Genomic DNA, 20835 nt, shown 5'->3' with positions numbered 1-20835 from the left:
GAGGCTCGGCATACGCAAAGGCGGGATCGAGCCTCAGGAGTCCCCCTGGAAATTCTCAAGCATCTACCCCCCAAACCAGAGTCTGCCTACTTTCTGCTTTGTGCTCTCACCTACCCCTCTGACTTTACGGGGGGCTGTTCCCCACTACCTCTCTCTGAAAAAAGAGTTAGCTTACAGCTCCAGTTAATAATTCCTGGGTGTGACAGTGTTTCAACCTACAAACTCCTTTGGAAATCCTCTAGCCTGCCTGAATAGGTTTTTCCGGCCACATGTGATTGTTCAGAGCCTCCCAACTGTGAGAGGCGGGAGATGTTCTAAACTGTCTAAACACAGAGTCCTTTGAGTAGTTAAAAGATTGATTAGAAATTGTATTGGTGAAGGGTTTTTCACTTATTGGGCCAATGTTTGCTGCTAAGTACTTACCATACCCCTTACCTACTGTGTCCTTGGCAGAGTATTGATTGATATAATGGGTTTATAGAAATGTAAGTAGTAGCCTCAATGTTTGTGACCTTGGACCCTTGAGTTAATTCTTTTCTTGATTGAGCCCACCTCACCTTTGCCCTATAGGAATGCAACTCTATCCAATGCTTTTTGGAGGCTGGCGCCTGACTTTAGAATAATCACCTTTAGAGAAAAATAAGTTTCTTAAAATGTTAACAGGACTCCGGACCAGAAGATGATGTAGTTCACCTCTTTTGCGTATGATAAGTTTGCAGGAAGAAAGCCTGGCTTACTGCATGACTTTACCCCTTCCCCCATTATCCTCTATGCATAACTTAAGGTATAAAAAACTACTTTGGAAAATAAAGTGCAGGCCTTGTTCACCGAAACTTGGTCTCCCCATGTCACTCTCCCTCCCAAATTCTGGCTGAGTTTCTATCTGAAGTGCGGAACCCGCCATGCTTGCTAATTATGCCTGGGCTTCTAAGATCCGACCAGGGAGGCCTCAGTGTCTCCTCTCCTTCGGGAGAACGGAAGGACGCCAGCGGCCTATGTTAAGTGGTGCAAACTTCTTGTCTTGAAGTTTTATTTGGTCTCCCACGTAAACCAAGCTACTCAGCCTCTTTTCTCCACTGAATTTCCTCACTGAGCTATCCTAATTCTATTACTCTTTATATCTTTGATAAATATTTAAATAAATAGGTCACCTATGCCGTCTCTCCTTCCAATACCCTGGATCAGCCGGGGCTGGACCCCGGCAAAGGTGAATGACCTGGGGCTATTTGTTTCCAACAACCTAATTGCAAATCTAAAGGCGCAGTTGAAATGTCTATTTTTCTTGCCTTCCTCAGAAGAGATTGCTGCAGATCTACTCTATGATTCTCATTCTTTTCAGCTTACAATACAAATAACTTATTGTTTTTTGCAAACTACGTCTTATAATAAAGCAGTGCTGAAAAATTAAATAGAAGAATGTTAAGTTGCCATATAGGCTATGAAAATGATTGCTGGTGGTGATTTTTAAGCTTGATTCTAAATAAATTTATGAAGAATGGCACTTGGAAGATGTGGTTCAAATTTTGCTATTTGAGGTATCTTGAAATTATAGGCTCACTGTCCCTAAAATTTCAAAAAGCATAGCGCTTAGGCTCTTAATGGTATAGCAGTGATAAAAGCTTTCATAGTCATTTCTAAAAAGCAACACTTCATAGTTTTCTGTCTCCAATGGTTCTCTAATACACTTGTAGAAGGAAGGCAACAGAAAACCAAGAATAAAAATAGCTGAGCTCTCCACAACTGGGCTTCCTGCTTACTTTCCCTGTTCAAACTTTATACTAATCTGTGATAGAAGCAATAGAAAATTAATATACAAATCAAATAAACTGAGTCCTATAAAGAATAATAATTATTATGACAAATACTAATGAAGAACTATGGATGGAGGTTCATAACATTGTACAGGAGGTGGTGCTCATAATCAATCCCAAGAAGAAATGCAAAAAGGCAAACTGGTTATCTGAGGAGGCCTTACAAATAGCTGAGAAAAGAAGAGAAGTGAAAGGCAAAGGAGAAAAGGAAAGATATAGCCATCTAAATGAAGAGTTCCAAAGAATAGCAAGGAGAGATAAGAAAGCTTTCCTCAGTGATCAATGCAAAGAAATAGAGGGAAACAATAGAATGGGGAAGACTAGAGATCTCTTCAAGAAAATTAGAGATAACAAGGGAACTTGTCATGTAAAGATGGGCACAATAAAGGACAGAAACTGTATGGACCTAACAGAAGGAGAAGATATAAAGTGAGGTGGCAAGAATACACAGAAATTATACAAAAAAGATCTTCAGTTCAGTTCACTTTAGTCACTCAGTTGTGTCCGACTCTTTGCGACCCCATGAATTGCTGCATGCCAGGCTTCCCTGTCCATCACCAACTCCCAGAGTTCACTCAGACTCAAGTCCATTGAGTCAGTGATGCCATTCAGCCATCTCATCCTCTGTCGTTCCCTTCTCCTCCTGCCCCCAATCCCTCCCAGCATCAGAGTCTTTTCCAATGAATCAACTCTTTGCATGAGGTGCCCAAAGTACTGGAGTTTCAGCTTCAGCATCATTCCCTCCAAAGAAATCCCAGGGCTGATCTCCTTCAGAACGGACTGGTTGGATCTCCTTGCAGTCCAAGGGACTCTCAAGAGTCTTCTCCAACATCACAATTCAAAAGCATCAATTCTTCAGTGCTCAGCCTTCTTCACAGTCCAACTCTCACATCCATACATGACCACAGGAAAAACCATAGCCTTGACTAGACGGACCTTTGCTGGCAAAGTAACGTCTCTGCTTTTGAATATGCATGACCCAGATAACCATGGCCGGAGAAGGCAATGGCACCCCACTCCAGTACTCTTGCCTGGAAAATCCCATGGATGGAGGAGCCTAGTGGGCTGCAGTCCATGGAGTTGCTAAGAGTCGGACACGACTGAGCGACATCACTTTCACTTTTCACTTATATGCATTGGAGAAGGAAATGGCAACCCACTCCAGTGTTCTTACTTGGAGAATCCCAGGGATGGGGTGCCTGGTGGGCTGCCATCTATGGGGTCGCACAGTGTTGGACACGACTGAAGCGACTTAGCAGCAGCAGCAGCAGATAACCATGGTGGTGTGATCACTCACCTAGAGCCAGACATCCTGGAGTATGAAGTCAAGTGGGCCTTAGGAAGCATCACTATAAACAAAGCTAGTGGAGGGGATGGAATTCCAGCTGAGCTATTTCAAATCCTAAAAGATGATAGTGTTAAAGTGCTGCACTTAATACGCCAGTAAATTTGGAAAACTCATCAGTGGCCATGTTGCAAAAATACGACTGTTGAGAAACCAAGCACCACACTTGGAGGTTGGAGAACTCAGGTTTATTAAGCCAGTGGTCCCAGATGACCTAGCACTCTGAAGTTCTAGGAGCCTGAACTCAGGGTGAACTTTACTCTTATAGGTTCAGTACACACAATTACACTTGGCACTGGTTGATTGGTTACCTGGTTGCTATGGGATACGGGCAGTTACACAGCAGGGGAGTTGCTATGGGTTATGTGCAGGGAATTGCCAAACAGAAACTCATAGAAGCAGGACTAGAACATTCCATACTTATCAGAACATCTTACAGTAATAGTTGATTGCTAGGTCATCTTGTTCCTATTTTGGTGCAGCAAGCATATTTTTCAGAAGCAGAACTAGCATGAAGTTATTTCCTAGGGTATGTTTTAAATTTTCCTCTTCAGGCTCCCCTCTTGAAGCCCCTTAAATCATATAAGTCATCAACTTCTTGATTTTCTTGGCCCAGGGCTGATAACCACTCAGGGCTAGGAGGTGTGTGGTGCCCTCCATCTGCGGCAGCTTCTGCTAGGCTGGAAACTGTCCTTATGATTGATTAATGGCAAAAGGCACCATAAGAGGAGGCAGATCCCAAGGAAGAGTAGGACTATTCATACTAGAGTTTTGAATCCTCCTAGATAAGAAAACCATCCTTCAAGTAGCTCTCCAGGATTCCATCCCTTCCAAGTCTGGGCTGGAACATGAGCTATTTTAGTCATGTTCCTGGTTATTTCTTCTATGACCTTGCCTTTATCATCTATCTGTAGACAACAGTTGCTAAGATTGAACTTCCCACAGATGCCCCCACCCCCACCCCCTGTAGCCAGTAAGTAATCTAGAGCCAGGTGGTTCTGATAGATAACATTATGCACCTTGGTTTGTTGTTCTGCTAATAAGTTATGAAACTTGACCATTTCATTAGTAAAGATCTCAGCCATTGCCTGGAGCCAGATAATTCTGTTATGCATGTAAATGGGGTTTGGTAGCCCCAGGACCCATCTTCTGCCCAATCGGCTGGCCCATAGTATTGGATTAGGCATTCAGGAGGCCATTTGTCAACTTTCTAATTTCCAGTCTGTAGAGATCTGTGCTTTTTGATGAGGCCTCTGTCTTTATAAACTGGGACTCCCAATGATTCACCTTGGGCTAGGGGAAATAGGAAAAAGGAGAGATGGAAAGTCCCCAATAAGCATACCTCCTGACCAGCTGGCTGGCAAAATTGAATATGCATTAGCCCCACAAATCCAGTATAATAATCCTTCTGGAGCAGGCCAATGGCCTTCAGTGGACAAGTCATCCCATCTGGTCTTTAAACTGGGAAAGCTTGCTAGAGGGTGAGGATTAGGCTCTGTATGGTTTGTGTTTCCCCATCAATCAGACATGTGAGTAGTTGCATTATAATATCTTTGTCCAAGACAATGAGGCTTCCTACCGGAACATTGAATATTGGGCCCCACAGCTCCAGACAGTTTTGCCAATTATGGAAGCCTTCAAATGCCAAATTCTGACCCTGGTTTTCTTGAATTCCCCTGAGCTGTTGAAGGATCTCTGGGAATCTGATTCTTTAGCTTTCCAGGGCCATTTTCTCCCATCATAGTTACCCCACACACATAGCAAGAAATAGCCATTAATGTCTGAGCTATGGTCTCTGCTAGAGCTAAGAACAGGTTTTTAGTTTTGACTGAAACAGGAGGGGGACCACTTTCTATCTCTTTATAAAAAGAATGGAAGAGCTTGTGTGTAGATGCCAGGAATGAAACAGAAATACTCTGGAAATCCAACACAGTTCCTGGGTCAGCACCTCTCCCATTGATATAATTACCAATTTTGAATCCATATTTTTTCATCTTGAGTTCCCTGGGTTGAAGACAGTGAAACTGACAGGATTAGATCAGATCAGATCAGATCAGATCAGTCGCTCAGTCATGTCCGACTCTTTGCGACCAATGAATCGCAACACGCCAGGCCTCCCTGTCCATCACCAACTCCTGGAGTTCACTCAGACTCACGTCCATCGAGTCGGTGATGCCATCCAGCCATCTCATCCTCTGTCATTCCCTTCTCCTCCTGCCCCCAATCCCTCCCAGCATCAGAGTCTTTTCCAGTGAGTCAACTCTTTGCATGAGGTGGCCAGAGTACTGGAGTTTCAGCTTTAGCATCATTCCTTCCAAAGAAATCCCAGGGCTGATCTCCTTCAGAATGGACTGGGTGGATCTCCTTGCAGTCCAAGGGACTCTCAAGAGTCTCTCCAAAACCACAGTTCAAAAGCATCAATTCTTCAGCGCTCAGCCCTAGTTCTCAACTGGGGCCAACAGTTCGCTTTTGAAGGAGAGTTATCTTCTTTTATCTTTCCAGGTTGTCCATGTGACACAACTCCAGTGAGGGCAGTAAGCCCAGTAATCACCATAGCAAGAGGAGTGGGTGGATGCTAATTCACACATATATTTGTCATTAAACACGTACTCTTGTCCCATGATAAGCCCCACATTTTATAGTATTCATGGAACAGACTGGTTCCAAATAGGAAAAGGAGTACGTCAAGGCTGTATATTATCACCCTACTTATTTAACTTATATGCAGAGTACATCATGAAAAACGCTGGGCTGGAAGAAACACAAGCTGGAATCAAGATTGCTGGGAGAAATATCAATAACCTCAGATATGCAGATGACACCACCCTTATGGCAGAAAGCGAAGAGGAACTCAAAAGCCTCTTGATGAAAGTGAAAGTGGAGAGTGAAAAAGTTGACTTAAAGCTATAGAACAGTCTTTTGGACTCTGTGGGAGAGGGAGAGGGTGGGATGATTTGGGAGAATGGCATTGAAACATGTATAATATCATAATTGAAATGAGTCGCCAGTCCAGGTTCAATGCACAATGCTGGATGCTTGGGGCTGGTGCAATGAGACAACCCAGAGGGATGGTACGGGGAGGGAAGTGGGAGGGGGGTTCAGAATGGGGAACACATGTATACCTGTGGTGGATTCATGTTGATATATGGCAAAACCAATACAATATTGTAAAGTCAAAAAATAAAATATATAAAAATATTGCAGCAAGGAAAAAAAAAAGCTCAACATTCAGAAAACTAAGATCATGGCATCTGGTCCCATCACTTCAAGGCAAATAGATGAGGAAACAGTGGCTGACTTTATTTTTCTGGGCTCCCAAATCACTGCAGATGGTGACTACAGCCATGAAATTAAAAGACACTTACTTCTTGGAAGGAAAGTTATGACCAACCTAGACAGCATATTAAAAAGTAGAGACATTACTTTGCCAACAAAGGTCTGTCTAGTCAAGGCTATGGTTTTTCCAGTGGTCATGTAAGGATGTGAGAGTTGGACTATAAAGAAAGCTGAGCACCAAAGAATTGATGCTTTTTGAACTGTGGTGTTGGAGAAGACTCTTGAGAGACCCTTGGACCGAAAGGAGATCCAACCAGTCCATTCTGAAGGAGATCAGCCCTGGGTGTTCTTTGGAAGGAATGATGCTAAAGCTGAAACTCCAGTACTTAGGCCACCTCACGCAAAGAGTTGACTCATTGTAAAAGACTCTGATGCTGGGAGGGATTGGGGGCAGGAGGAGAAGGGAACGACAGAGGATGAGATGGCTGGATGGCATCACTGACTCGGTGGATGTGAGTCTCAGTGAACTCTGGGAGTTGGTGATGGACAGGGAGGGAGGCCTGGCGTGTTGTGATTCATGGGGTCGCAAAGAGTTGGACACAACTGAGTGAATGAACTGAACTGAACTGAACTGAGGGGTTTCTGTTAATAGCAGCACACACATCAAAGTGAACTGACACCAGAAATTCTAAATTTGTAATTCGTATCTGGTTAGTCAGAAGCCCTCCTTCTTGGTGCCAAACCTCTAACCAATCTACATTAGGAGGGGAATCTGGTTGTCAAAACAAATATACTGGCCTTCTTGTTGACAAATAGAATAGGTTGCCTTGTTATGAACACAGGTTTCATTGGGCCTCTCCTTGGCTGGGGAAGTGAGTATGGTGAAGCAAGGTCCAAGTTACCTCCTGACCTGATCTAGTCATGTGAATGCATGGAGTACATGTGGGGTCTGTTTTACTTTCTAATACACTATAGCTCAGCAGGATAGAAACTGCTATTATACAAAACATTTGATTCCATTATTAATTCCATTACTTTTGGGATAGATTGTAGCCAAAGCAATCCCTCATGTTTGACCCACAGAAAGCATCAAGGCCAGTGGTGCAACCAGTCCTTACTTGGCAGGGTGTCATCATAACCCTGACTTTCAGATGTCCCTTATCAAATTCCTCAATTTCCATCATGTGTGGACCAGCCAGCCCTGGAGTGACTGGAGCAGGGTTGAAGATCTTGGGCAGGATTTGGGTGTCTATGAAGGAAGACCCAAAATGGCTGGTTCAGATGAGCCTCAGCAGTCCAGTTCTCTTGCACTTCTAGAGGTGCTGCTATCTTCACCCAGGTATGGTGAATCCACGGAGTGACACATGTAACTTAACAGCAGTAGGGGTCACCAGGACAACTGTTTGAGGGCCTGTCCAGACTGCCTGAAGTGGTTCCTATTTCCAATCTTTAACCCGTACCTCATCTCCTGGCTTATAGGAATGAACCCAATTCCCCAAAGGAACAGGGGGTCCTTTCTAAGGTTTCTCGAGTGATATGGTGGAAGACTCTTCCCAGGGCCTGGAGGTGTCAGGACATCTTCAGATCAGCTAGTTGTTGGGAGTCTCCCTTGAGCTTCCCTATCACTGGGGGTGGTCTCCCGTATATGACCTCTAAGGGAGAATAGCCTGAGGATCTCCGGGAGCACTGGGCTCAGAGCAAAGCTGAGGTAGCATGTCGACCCGAGGTAACTGGCTCTCTACTGACAGAGCTTAACTAACATAGTCTGATTCATGTGCTCAACTTTCCCTGAGCTTTGTGGCCTGTAAGCAGGCCACCAAGTGGAGCTTCCATTTGACTCTCAGTGTCTTGGACAAAGTCTGGATTATCTCAGACACAAAGGCCGGCCTGTTGTCATACCCTATACAGAGAGGTAGCCCATATCTCAGGATTATCTCTCTTAGTGGGGCCTTGGCCACTTCACATGCCTGGGATAGACCTCAGCACATCCCGAGTAGGTGCAGACTACCACAACTAAATATTTAGAACACTTGCAGGGCTTGACTTCTGTGAATTCAATTTCTAAATCTTCAAAGAGCAGTGTCCCAACTGTGTGAACCCCTGGGCTGGATCTTGGTCCTTGGCTGGCATTGTTTTGCATACAAGTCACATACCTAGCACTGATCTGGGGACACAGGGTTGGGAACTTAGGAACGAAATAGTAGCAGCTCAGTAAACTTTCCAGCACAGTTTTCTTTAAGTGAGTTGTCTCACGGTGCTGTTTCATCAGCTGGACTGCTATATTGCTGGGGACAGAGACCCTTTGGTCTGGAAGCCTCCACCAGCCCTCTTTTTCTTTTGTTCCACCCTCATCTAAAGCCCATAGATCTTCTTCCTTGGTATATCTCAGGAGTGGAGGCAATTCTGGTGCCAAGAGTACCTTAGAAATTGGCTCAGGGCCTACCGTGGGACTTGGTTGGGTTGCTGCCTTCTTGGCTGTCTGGTCGGCCAATAGATTCCCTTTGCTAACTAGATCAGTTCCTCTTTGATGGCCTTTGCAATGAATGGCTGCCACTTGGGAAGGCTTTCAAACTGCCTCCAACAGCTGAAGAATTTCTTCTTTGTTTTTGATCTCCTTTCCCCCTGCTGTCAGTAGTCCCCTTTCTTTATAAAGGACTCCATGAACATGTAAAGCAGCAAACTCGTACCTTGAGTCAGTGTAGATATTGACTCGCTTTCCTTCAGTGTGCCTTAGTGCCTGAATAAGTGCCCATAGCTCAGCCCGTTGTGCTGCCTACCCTTGTGGCAAGGCCTCATACTTAACTATCTTGTCTGTTGTCATTATTGCATAACCTGCCTTGTGTTGTCTGCCCTGACGAAACTGCTTCCATCAGTGAACAGTTCCAGTTCTGGGTTTTGGAGGAGAATATCCATCAGGCTTGGTCTGCTCAAGTAAATTTCATCAATGACCTCTTTGCAGTTATGATCAGGGTTTCACGCCTCCTTAGGTAAGAAGATAGTGGGATTCAGCATCTGCACAGTCTCAAAGTGGACCCGTGGGTTTTTGCAGAGTAGTCCGTAACAATGAGTCATCCTGGTGTTGGTGAGCCACTTGTGCCCTTGGCTGTTTATCAGCACCGTAATAGCATGGGGAAATTTTACATTTATATTTTGTACTAGTGTAAGCATTCCCTTGTGGCTCAGACGGTAAAGCGTCTGCCTACAACGCGGAAGACCCGGGTTCAATCCCTGGGTCGGGTAGATCCCCTAGAGAAGAAAATGGCAACCCACTCCAGTGTTCTTGGCTGGAGAATCCCATGGATGGAGGAGACTGATGGGCTACAGCCCACAGGGTCGCAAAGAGTTGAACACAACTTCACTTTCACTTTCAGTGTAAGCTTATCTTCTTCTCTAACCAGGACCACAGTGGCAGCTAATGCCTGGAGACATGGAGGCCATCCCGTGGTCACAAGATCCAGTCATTTGGACAGATATGTGACCAGGCACTGCCATGGCCCAACTGTGTGAGGACCCCAAGTGCAGTGTGATTTGTCTATGCACGAAGAGGTTAAAGTCCCACGTCACATCTAGCAGCTCTAATCCTGTAGTGGTGGTCAAAAGTCTCTTTATCTCCCTGAAGGCTTTTTCTTGTTTAGGCCCCCACTCTAGGGGGTCCTTACCAGACCTTGCTGTGGTTTCATACAATGGTTTGGCAATTTCAGAAAAACCGAATATCCAGATCCGGCAAAATCTGGCAGCCCCAAGGAACTCACAAACATTTCTTGGTGCCTGGCTGAGGTATTGAGCAGATAGTTTGTTTCCTCTCATGCCCAAGTGCCCAGTGGCCTCTAGAGATAATAAACCCAAGGTACTGACCTCCTGTCTGCAGATCGGAACCTTTTTCCTTGACATCTTGTACCTTGTGGTGGAGAGTAGAGCCAGCAGGGCTTTGGTGGCTTTCTAGCAGTCCTTTCTGGTTTGACTGGCTAGAAACAGGTCATCTATGTACGGGAGGAGGGTGCAGTTCAAGGTTTCTCTGGGGAAGGCAGCAAGACCCATAGCCAGGACTTCACCAAACAGGGTAGGTGCGTTCTTGAAGACTTGCAGCAGTCGGGTCCAAGTCAGCTGTGTCTGTCTCCTGGTGTGTGGGTCTTCCCACTCAAAGGCAAAGAAGGACTGGCTGGCCCATGACAGCGGAGACAGAAGAAGGAGTCCTTGAGATTGAGACAGGTGAATCAGCTTGCATAGATGGGTAAGAGGCTCAGGAGTGTGTAAGGGTTTGGGACCACTGGATGGCTAGTGATCATTGTGTTGATGATGGTGCTGAGATACAGGTTATGGAGACAGTAGTTCCCTCCAGGTTTCTTAACTGGTAGGAGCATAGTGTTTAAGGGAGACTGACAATCAAAATTTTGGTGCCTGCAGGCATTGGGTGTGGTCTCAAATTCCCAGGCATGCCTCCTGTGACACTGGATATTGCTTCTCTGACAGGAGTGCCCCTTGGCTTCATGTCCACCATGATGAGTGTGTGATTTTTGGCTAAAACTGGGGACCCCTTTTCTGCTCAGACAGCAGGAAACTCTTTTAGCAGGCTGGTTGGATTTGTCTGTTCTCTGTCTGAAGAATAGAGGCAAATTTCATCTTCCCTGGGCATGGTCACAGCCATCATCAAAGTTGATTGGCTCCACAGGATGAGGCTCACATGCTTCCTGGGGGCAAAGGTAATCTGCACTCCAAGCTTTGTCAGTAAATCACTGCCCTGTAGGGGAATAGGGCACTCCAGTAAGAACAGGAATTCATGAGTCACTAGGGGACTTGCTGGCATGAGTGGGCAGTCCTGTCCCCTGTGGCCCTGATGATAATTGCTGTTCGACCTGGGAGGGGAGCACAGGTGTGATTATCACAGAGCATTCAGCTCCAGAGTCCACCATAAAAGTCACTAATTGCCCTCCCTACTTTCATTGCCACCATAGGCTGCCAGGAGACCAGGGTCAGGGAGTCTGGTCCTTCCTAGTCTGATTCTTCCCTGCCAGGCCAATAAAGTCTTGGATGACTGGCTCAGGCTGGTACCTTCCTTTATTGAGTTGATTGAACTTCTTTGACCATTCACACATCCTTCTGCAATGGAAGCATTCATTCTTCCAGTGTCCAGTCTCTTTGCAATAGGTGCACTGGTCAAGATGTAAGAGTGGTCTCTTCTTGTCTTTCCCTTTCCAAGGGGGAACAGTCTGTTTCACTGGATCTGGGTTCCCCAGTGCAGCAGCCAGCAGCCACAGCTTCTGCTTCATTTGCTTGTCAGCCATCCTTTGGGCTTCTCATAGTGGTTCACAAACACCTTGTTTGCAACCTCCAGCAGCTGAGTGGCATTCATTCCAGTGAAGCTGTCAAGTTTCTGGAGCTTATGTCAGATGTCAGTGTAAGACTGAGCCACAAACACTGCATTGAACATGTGTTGGTTTTCTCGCACTGCAGGGTCAAAAGGGGTACACACCCAGAATGCTTCACACAGTCTCTCATAGAACTCCATGGGTGATTCACCTGGCTTCTGGTGCACCTTTGTTGTCTTAGACATATTGGTTGGTTTTCTTGCTCCTGCCCTCAGTCCCTGTAGCAGTGCTTTCCAGGACATGTTGAGGGAGTCCTTTCCATCCAGTGCACTGAAGTCTCAGTTGTGCTGAAGGTCCAGGGTAGCCCCCAGGGCCCAGGCTGCAGGATCTACTGTACCAGCTGATCCCTGCCCTTGGATCCATCTCTGAGCCTCTGAAAGGATTCAGCAGCATTTCTCAGTGTCGAAGAGAGTCAGCAAAAGATGACAACAGTTGTCCCGGGTAGGTTGGTGGGTGTGAAAAACAGACTGAAAAAGATCAATCATTGCCTGCTGTTTCTCTGAGTAAGATGGAGTGTGGTGTTTCCAGTTGAGGAGGTTGGTAGTGGTAAAGGGTTGGTAATAAAGGACTGGGCATCCTAGCTGGACAGAGTCATCCTCATTAATCTGGAGAGGGCCTCAGGTCTCTCGTAAAGATATCAGCAGGGCTTAGGGCTGTTGAGCCGGCTGGTTGTCTGAGCAAAGTTGCTGTGGGCTCGGAGGGTGCTCTGGATTTGGAGGTGATGGTGACACAGATGGTAAACAGCTGTCTGGTAAACGGTGAGAAGGCTGAATGAGGACTGGTGGAGCAGTTGGAATGTAGTGCAGAGGCACAGGGGACTCTTCTTCAGGGTCCCCTTGGTGGGTAACCTTTTTTTGGCCCTTCTTTGCCTTTTCTTGGAGCCAGCTGGGTCACAAAGACCCTACAATGTCCCTGCCGGTTTGCACAGAACTGAACCCAAGGAGTTAGCTGATTGGTGGTTTGAAACCAGGACTCTATGTATGGAAACTGGTCTGGGTGCCCAGGGGTCCCTGTCACTGCTCAGTATACAGCACTAACCGTAGGAATGTCTAGAGTACCCTCTGCAGGCCAACCCACCCTGAAGGTGGGCCATTCTGACTCACACAGGGTGCAGAGCTTTCCCAAGGTCATCTTAACCCCATAGTCTCCAGAGAAATTTTTCTTAAAATTTTTCATCATACGATCTAAAACAGTTGGCTTAGAGTAGCTTCCCCCATATTGATAAATGTAATCTACCTCTCTGACCAGGAAGGAGAGGGGTGCACATGGGAAGGGCCTTGACTTAGGGCCTTAAAGCCTAGGTAGCACTGACATCACCACTCCTGGAAAGCCCAGTATTCCCACACAGCGCAGTTACAGGTCTCCTTGAAGATGGCCCTGATCACTAAATGCCTCAGGGAGACAGGACTGAAAGGAGGCAATCCCTTGTAATGGGATTCATGGAGGAATAATTTCAGGTGGGGCTCAGTGCCTTTGATTGACCCTCTCAAAGGCACTGAGCAAGTGGAGAGAGCAGTATGCATACTCCTTGCCTAGGTGAAGGGCCTGAAACCCTTGGGGAATCAGGGAATCATGAGGAAAAGGTGAAAGAGGAAGGCAGCCTCATAATGAGAATCCAAAAGTATGCAGGAGCACGTCAGAGTGTGCCCCTCCACACGGGCTGGCTCAAGGGATCAAGAGAAAAGGAGGTGCAGAACTGCCTGGCAAAAGAGGCAAGTTTTTTGAGGAAAATTCAATTTTTCAATAATTGGCTCAAAGAGTCAGCTGATGGAAGGGGGAAATGAGCATTCAAAATTTTAAGAAAATAATTTTGACAGAGTGTCCTAGGGCAAAAGAGCCATTTGGACATACACAACTTCTAAATCAAATCAGTAACCAGTTTTCCCCCTCCCTGTGTATCCTTCCTTGTGTTGGTGGCACGAAGACAAACAAGTGTGGGTTCCCCCTCCAGGAGGAGACCATTCAGGTGCCCACCTGGCCATGTCTCCATGTGGAACTTAGATACCTCTTAGCTTTGGCAAGTCAGTATAAGCCCCTGACCAGAATCTGACTCACAGGGAGGGACAGGGTCCCTCAGAGACAGACACTGCCCTGAGCCATATGAGGTCACCACGGAACTGCAGGTTAGGACCCACTCAGAATCCAAAGCCATGAGGGCCATGTAGCCACACAGTCACCCTGGAATGAGGACAAACCAGGGAGTTCGCTCACACACACATTCAGAGCAGAGGTCGTCACAATACCTCCCTTCTCCATAGTTCCCGGGTTTCCCTAACTGTTGCTCAAGGAGATGATCAATCTCCTCTTCTACCCATTGAGGTATGACATGACTGGGGACTGGCTCTGGGGCCTTACCTTATTGAGAAGTCTTGCCTGATGAACTGGCCCATCCCTCCAATGAGTCCAGTCAGGGCTCAGCCACATGGAGAGTCAGAATGCCAGTCCGAAAGAGAACCCAGAAAACCATAAAGGTTCTCCTCATTTGTTTTGGAGTTACTCCACTCCAAACTGGCCAAGCCACCAGTGCAGTGTCTCAAGGGACCAGTGTGGCTGGAATCTCCCTGGGGCTTCCAGAAATGTTTCAGAAGTCAGACCATCAAGAAACCAAGCATCACACTTTGAGGGTTGGAGAACTCAGGTTTATTAAGCCAGTGGTCTCAGACAAGCTAAACTTCTGAGGTTCTGGGGGCCTGCGTTCAGGGTGAGCTTTACTCTTATAGGGTCAGTACACATAATTACAGTTGGCACTGGTTGATTGGTTACCTGGTTACTATGGATTATGGGCAACTACAGAGCACAGGAGTTGCTATGGCTTACATGCAGGAAATGTCCAAACAGAAACTCATAGAAGCAGGAACAGAACATTCCATACTTATCAGAATAACTTATGGTAGTAGTTGATTGCTAGGTCATTGTGTACCATCCTGGCCCAGCAAAAATATCTAACAGAAGCAGAATGAGCATGAAGTTATTTCTAACTGAGTGTAAATTTTAAATTTTCCTCTTCAGCCACAGGATTGGAAAAGATCAGTTTTCATCCCAATCCCAAAGAAAGGCAATGCAAAAAATGTTCAAACTACTGAAAAATTGTGCTCATCTCACATGCTAGCAAAGTAATACTAAAAATTCTCCAAAATAGGCTTCAACTTTATCTGAACTGAGAACTTCCAGGTATTCAAGCTGGATTTAGAAAAGGAAAAGGGATCACCAGAGATCAAATCACCAACATCTGTTGATTATAGAAAAAGAAAGAGAGTTCCAGAAAAACAAGTACATCTGCATCACTATGTTAAAGCCTTTGACTGTATGGATCACAACAAACCGTGGTAAATTCTTAAAGAGATGGGAATACCAGACCACCTTACCTGCCTCCTGAGACATTTGTACGCAGGTCAAGAACCAACAGTTAGAACGGGACATGGAACAATAGACTGGTTCCAAATTAGGAAAGGAGGATGTCAAGGCTGTATATTGTCACCCTGCTTATTTAACTTCTATGCAGAGTACATCATGGAGAAGGCAATGGCACCCCACTCCAGTACTCTTGCCTGGAAAATCCCATGGACGAAGGAGCCTGGTGAGCTGTGGTCCATGGTGTGGCTACGAGTTGGGCATGACTGAGCGACTTCACTTTCACTTTTCACTTTCCTGCATTGGAGAAGGAAATGGCAATCCACTCCAGTGTTCTTGCCTGGAGAATCCCAGGGATGGAGGAGCCTGGTGGGCTTCCTTCTATGGGGTCGCACAGAGTCGGACACTACAGAAGTGACTTAGCAGCAGCAGCAGCAGAGTACATCATGCAAAATGCTCTGCTGGATGAAGCACAAGCTGGACTCAAGATTGCCAAGAAAAATATCAATAACCTCAGATATGCAGATGACACCACGCTTATGGGAGAAGGAAAAGAGGAACTAAAGAGCCTCTTGATGAAAGTGAAAGAGGAGAGTGAAAAAGCTGGCTTAAAACTCGACAGCAAAAAACTAAGATCATGGCATCCAGTACCATCACTTCATGGCAAATAGATGGGGAAACAATGGAAACAGTAACAGACTTAATTTTCTAAGGCTCCAAAATCACTGCAGATGGTGATCACAGCCATGAAATTAAAAGACACTTGCTCCTTGGAAGCAAAGCTATGACCAACCTAGACAGCATATTAAAAAGCAGAGACATTATTTTGCCCACAAAAGTCCATCTAGTCAAAGCTATGGTTTTTCCAGTAGTCATGTATGGATGTGAGAGTTGGACCATAAAGAAAGCTGAGAACCAAAGAGTTGATGTTTTTGAATTGTGGTGTTGGAGAAAACTCTTGAGAGTCAATTGGACTGCAAGGAGATCAAACCAGTCAATCATAAAGGAAATCAGTCCTGAATATTCATTGGAAGGACTGATGCTGAAGCTGAAGCTCCAATGCTTTGGCCACCTGATGTGAAGAACTGACTGAAGGCAGGAGCAGAAGGGGAAGACAGAGGATGAGATGGCTGGATGGCATCATTCACTCATTGGACATGAGTCTGAGCAAGATCTGGGACTTGGTGATGGACAATGAAGCCTGGCATGCTGCAGTCCATAGGGTCACAAAGAGTCAGACATGACTGAGTGACTGAGCTGAACTGAACTGAACTGATGACAAATACACTTACCCCAAATTTTCTTTCTCCTTTTCCAAAACACTGAAGTGATTTTATCCCTGGTTTGAATCTCAGCTCTGTTCATTTTGTGGTGAACCTACTTATCCTAATTCTGAATGAGAAAATAGGATATGAAGACTGGTGTCTTGAAGGGATCCTGAAAAATGGGGCCTGTGTGAAACTCCTAGCACAAAAGCAGGAGGGAAGGCTTAGGGTGGGGTGAGGAGGTGTCACTTACCATAGACAGTGAGGTGGAAAACCTGGGTAAGTTCTCTTCCTCCAGTGAACCTGGCTCGAGCCCGGTACTGCCCACTGTCCTCTTGGGTCAGGTTCTCAATCTTCAAGGATGTCACATTGGGCACATGGACCCTCTGCTGGTACTTGTCCTGGAGGCTGACCCAGGTTGGGGTGTCTGCCCCACGGTGGACTTGCAGCAGGACTCTGTAGTTTGACTGAGGACCAAAGCCCCATGAGACCTCCTCTGGGTCAGCTTCTTGCTTCTTGATCACATGAAACAACACAGAACCTCCTTGGGTCCCATACATGGGAACAAATCCAGGATCCTGAGCTTCAGAACCATGTGATACAGAACTACTGGCCACTGTGCTACAGATGCCTAGGACAATGGACATAGAAAATGTGAGTAGTTTTTCAGTTAAGAAGAAAAAGAAAAACAACAGAACTCATCTTTTTCATGAAATCCATCCAATATACTCTCCTGATTCTTGGAATGCAAGTACAATCAATTTGAAATAATTTTGGAATCTAATCCTGGTTCTCATGGTGCCTAACCTTGAACAAGTTACTTAAACTTGCTAACCCAGATTTTCCTTGCTTGGCTGATATTGATGTGTGTGAATTATGTCAGATCATGGTCTGAATCACATTTTCAGGTACATATAAGTGTGAAATTGTAGAAGGAGCTCCCAAAGTGTCTCCCAAAGACCCCCCTTCCTCCTGTTCACACCCTTTTGACACCTCTTCCCTGGAATATGGGCTGCACCTAGTGATCTTCTTTCAAGGAACAGAATATGGACACAGATGGATGTCACTGCATGATACTAGGTTACACAAGACTGTGATGTCCCTCTTCCTTGCACACACACTCTCTTTCTCTCCTTCACTCTCTTTCTCTCCTTAACTTTCTTTCTTTCTCACTCTGAGGAACCCAGCTATCATGTTGTCAGCTGCCCTAAGGAGGGGCCCACATGGCAAGGCACTGAGGGAGCCTCTGGCCCACAGCCAGGGAGGAACTGAGGCCCTCATCTCAACAAGCACAGAAACTGCCTCCCATCATTAATTGCACAAGTAAGCTTAGAAGCAGATCCTTCTCAGATGACCCTAGGGCTGATGCAGCCCCAGCCAAGACTTTGATTTTAGTTGGGGACACTTTGAGCCAGAGAGGACCCAGCTGAACTACCCCTAAGCCCTGACCCACGGAAACTCTGAAACCATATTGGGTGGTGATTAAGGCACTACGTTTTGGCGTGACAGGTTATACAGCAGTAGACACCTAATACAAATATGAAGGCTGCTGTCCTTCCTGTCCTTTACAGGCAGTGTAGTAGTCAGGACAGATAGACTGTGCTGTGTAAAAAAGAGTTATAATACCTCAGGGGTCTTAGAACAAGGGGTGTTTATATCACCCACCCCAGGTCCCAAAAGAGAGTGAGAGAGAAGTCCTATCACACATGGAGGAGGTGCCACCTCCTTGTAGCTGCACCATGGAACTCACAGCATCCTCACAGGCTCCCAACCCCCCAGCAGGGAGGGGAGACAGGAGAATCACCTAAGGGTTTTCCTGCTTCTGTCCAGAAATAGTGTGATTTCTGTTTTTGCTTTTTTGCCAGCACTGGTCACAAGGCCCTGGCTAACTGCCAGCGACTAGAATATGAGAGGGAGCAAGTGAGCATTTAGTGAACTCTGCAGTCCATGCCACCAAGTCAGCACTTCCCAAAGAGTCTCTGAGAGATCGCAGTGGGCCTTACTCAGACACTTTAGTGCAGAACTGTGACCAGTTGGCACATTACCCTCAGGGCAAATTGCTCCAGAGCTTACTTTCCACCTTGAGGCTTACATTCCAGGGACCTGATACCCTCTGCCCTTTAGGAGACCAAGGTAGGACAGGGAAAGTGCCACAGAATAACTTTATCCTGAAAGGAAAAACAATCTCCTTCTTCCAGCATGTCAAGATTTGCCTGGGTGGGCCTCTGACTGCCGGGAAACAGTCTTCTCTCCAAATCAGTATATTCTCATCTCAAACCTGCCTTCCTCCTGCTGTACTAATACCCATTCCTGGTCTCACTGGAAGCAGAGAATAGCTCATGCCAGCATTCATATGCACAGGTGTTTCAGATATTTTTGTATTCATTTAATCATCAACTCATTTAAGAAGGCATTTCCTCAGGATCAGGCCTTCACCACAGTCCTTTCAGCTCCTCTTACAGAACTCACAGACCCTCTTACAGACCCTCACAAAGCTTAATGACCTTTTAGTCCCAGGTCAAAAGGCTTCACAACATGTATATTAGGGACAGTGGTTCATGAGAGCAAAAGGTATTCACTCATCCATATATCCTGTCTGGCTCCTCAGAGCTCCTCTTTTGTCCCTTCTTTCCACACTTCACTCCCCTATGAGACCCTAGTGCAAGACTAAGTCTGGTGCAAAGGACTGATGCCCTGTAGAGCAGCAGTCACCAACCTTTTGATACTAGGGACTGCTGTCATGGAAGACCATTTTTCCACAGACTGGGGATGGTTTCAGGATGATTCAATCACATTACACTTATTATGCACTTTATTATCATAATAATACATTGTGACATATAATTAAATAATTATACAGCTCACCATAATGCAGAATCAGTGGGAGCCCTGAGCTTGTTTTCCTGAGTTTTGGCAGTAATTTGAGTGATGGGGAGTGGCTGTCAATACAGATGAAGCTTCACTCACTCACCTGCCACTTAGCTCCTTCTCTGTGGCTAGGTTCCTAACAGGCCAGGGACCAGTGCTTGTCCATGTCCCAGGAATTGGGGGCCCCCACTGTAAAGCACACACCCTGGTGTGAGAATGGACACCCCCACACAGTTCACAGGAGGTCAGTTGAGAAGAACTGGGCAGAACTTTGCTACCAGTCCCTCTAAACAAATCAGGACACAAACACCGTGGCCAGCAGGTGCCCATGAAACAGACCCCTATCCTTCTCTCATCAGAAACAGCTGGCACAAAACTTGATCTTAGACTATAACCTCCAGAACTAAGGGAAAACAAATTTCTGTTGTTAAGCCACTTGGTCTGTGGCATCTTGTTTTAGCAGTCCATGCAGTGTAACACAACCTACAAGTTTTAGAGAGAATATATTCCTGCTGACACCTTGCTTTTGGACTTGTGAGCACCAGAACTGAAACCATACATTTTTGTTCTTTTATGTCATCCAGATTTGGGGTTCTCATGAAGAGATTAGTGCCTATAAAGGAAGAAGAAGAAGAAAGAGAGAAGTTGTCTCTCCCCTCCACCATTCTCTCCCCCTTTCTCTCTCCACCATCTCTACATGTCTGTCTGTCTTTCTTATGTAACCTTTGAGTCTCAGGAACTATAGGAAAAACAAAATAACTCTAACATATCTCTCTAGTGAAATAAAATTGACAGAAGAGAAAGCTTACATTTTACTGTTGACACAAAGGTACTTAATCAAACAGGATGCAATGTCATGCAAAGTTCATTGTTGTTTCAAAACATCTGTTTACAAATGCTTTCCAGGTGGCACTGGTGGTAAAGAACTGGCCTGCCAATGCAGGAGACTTAAGAGATATGAGTTCGATCCCCGGGTCAGGAAAATCCCCTGAAGGAGGGCATGGCAGTCGACTCTAGTATTCTTGCCTAGAGAATCTCATGGACAGAGAAGCCTGGAGGGCTATAGTCTATAGGGTCACAAAGAGTCAGATACAACTGAAGCAACATAGAATGAATGTTTGCAAATGCTCTCTAATCGGGAGCCGCATGAGGCATGCATGCTCCTCTGCCTGATAATCGCCAGCTGGGCCGCAGGATTCCCGCCTTTTCAGCTGCTTGATAATCGCCAGCTGGGCCGCATGATTCATGCCTGCTCATCTGCTTGATAATCGGCAGCTGGGCCGCAGGATTCATGCCTGGTCAGCTGCTTGATAATCGCAAGCTGGGCCGCAGGATTCATGCCTGCTCAGCTGCTTGATAATCGCCAGCTGAGCCGCAGGATTCATGACTGGTCAGCTGTTTGATAATCGCCAGCTGGGTCGCAGGATTCATGCCTGCACAGCTGCCTGATAATCGCCAGCTGGGCCGCAGGATTCATGCCTGCTCAGCTGCCTGATAATCGCCAGGTGGGCCGCATGATTCATACCTGCTCATCTGTTTGATAATCACCAGGT

At 46.0% G+C, this 20835-nt stretch overlaps 1 protein-coding gene across 1 annotated transcript in view; it reads right to left on the bottom strand.

The window, feature by feature from the left end:
* Positions 1-17045, bottom strand: part of LOC138987288 (SLAM family member 8-like) — a gene marked incomplete at its 5' end in the record, with an annotated part of 29610 nt that extends 12565 nt beyond the window's left edge. The window contains one exon of the mRNA XM_070368705.1: positions 16668-17045. Within this exon, the coding sequence (XP_070224806.1) occupies positions 16668-17045 (378 nt within the window). The remainder of the gene's footprint in view (positions 1-16667) is intronic.
* Positions 17046-20835: the final 3790 nt, after the last annotated feature.

The sequence above is a fragment of the Bos mutus genome, chromosome 3 (assembly GCF_027580195.1).
Source record: "Bos mutus isolate GX-2022 chromosome 3, NWIPB_WYAK_1.1, whole genome shotgun sequence".
NCBI classification, from domain to species: Eukaryota; Metazoa; Chordata; class Mammalia; order Artiodactyla; family Bovidae; genus Bos; species Bos mutus.
The sequence above is the reverse complement of the archived record's forward strand: the minus strand, read 5'-3'. Positions and strand labels throughout refer to the sequence as shown.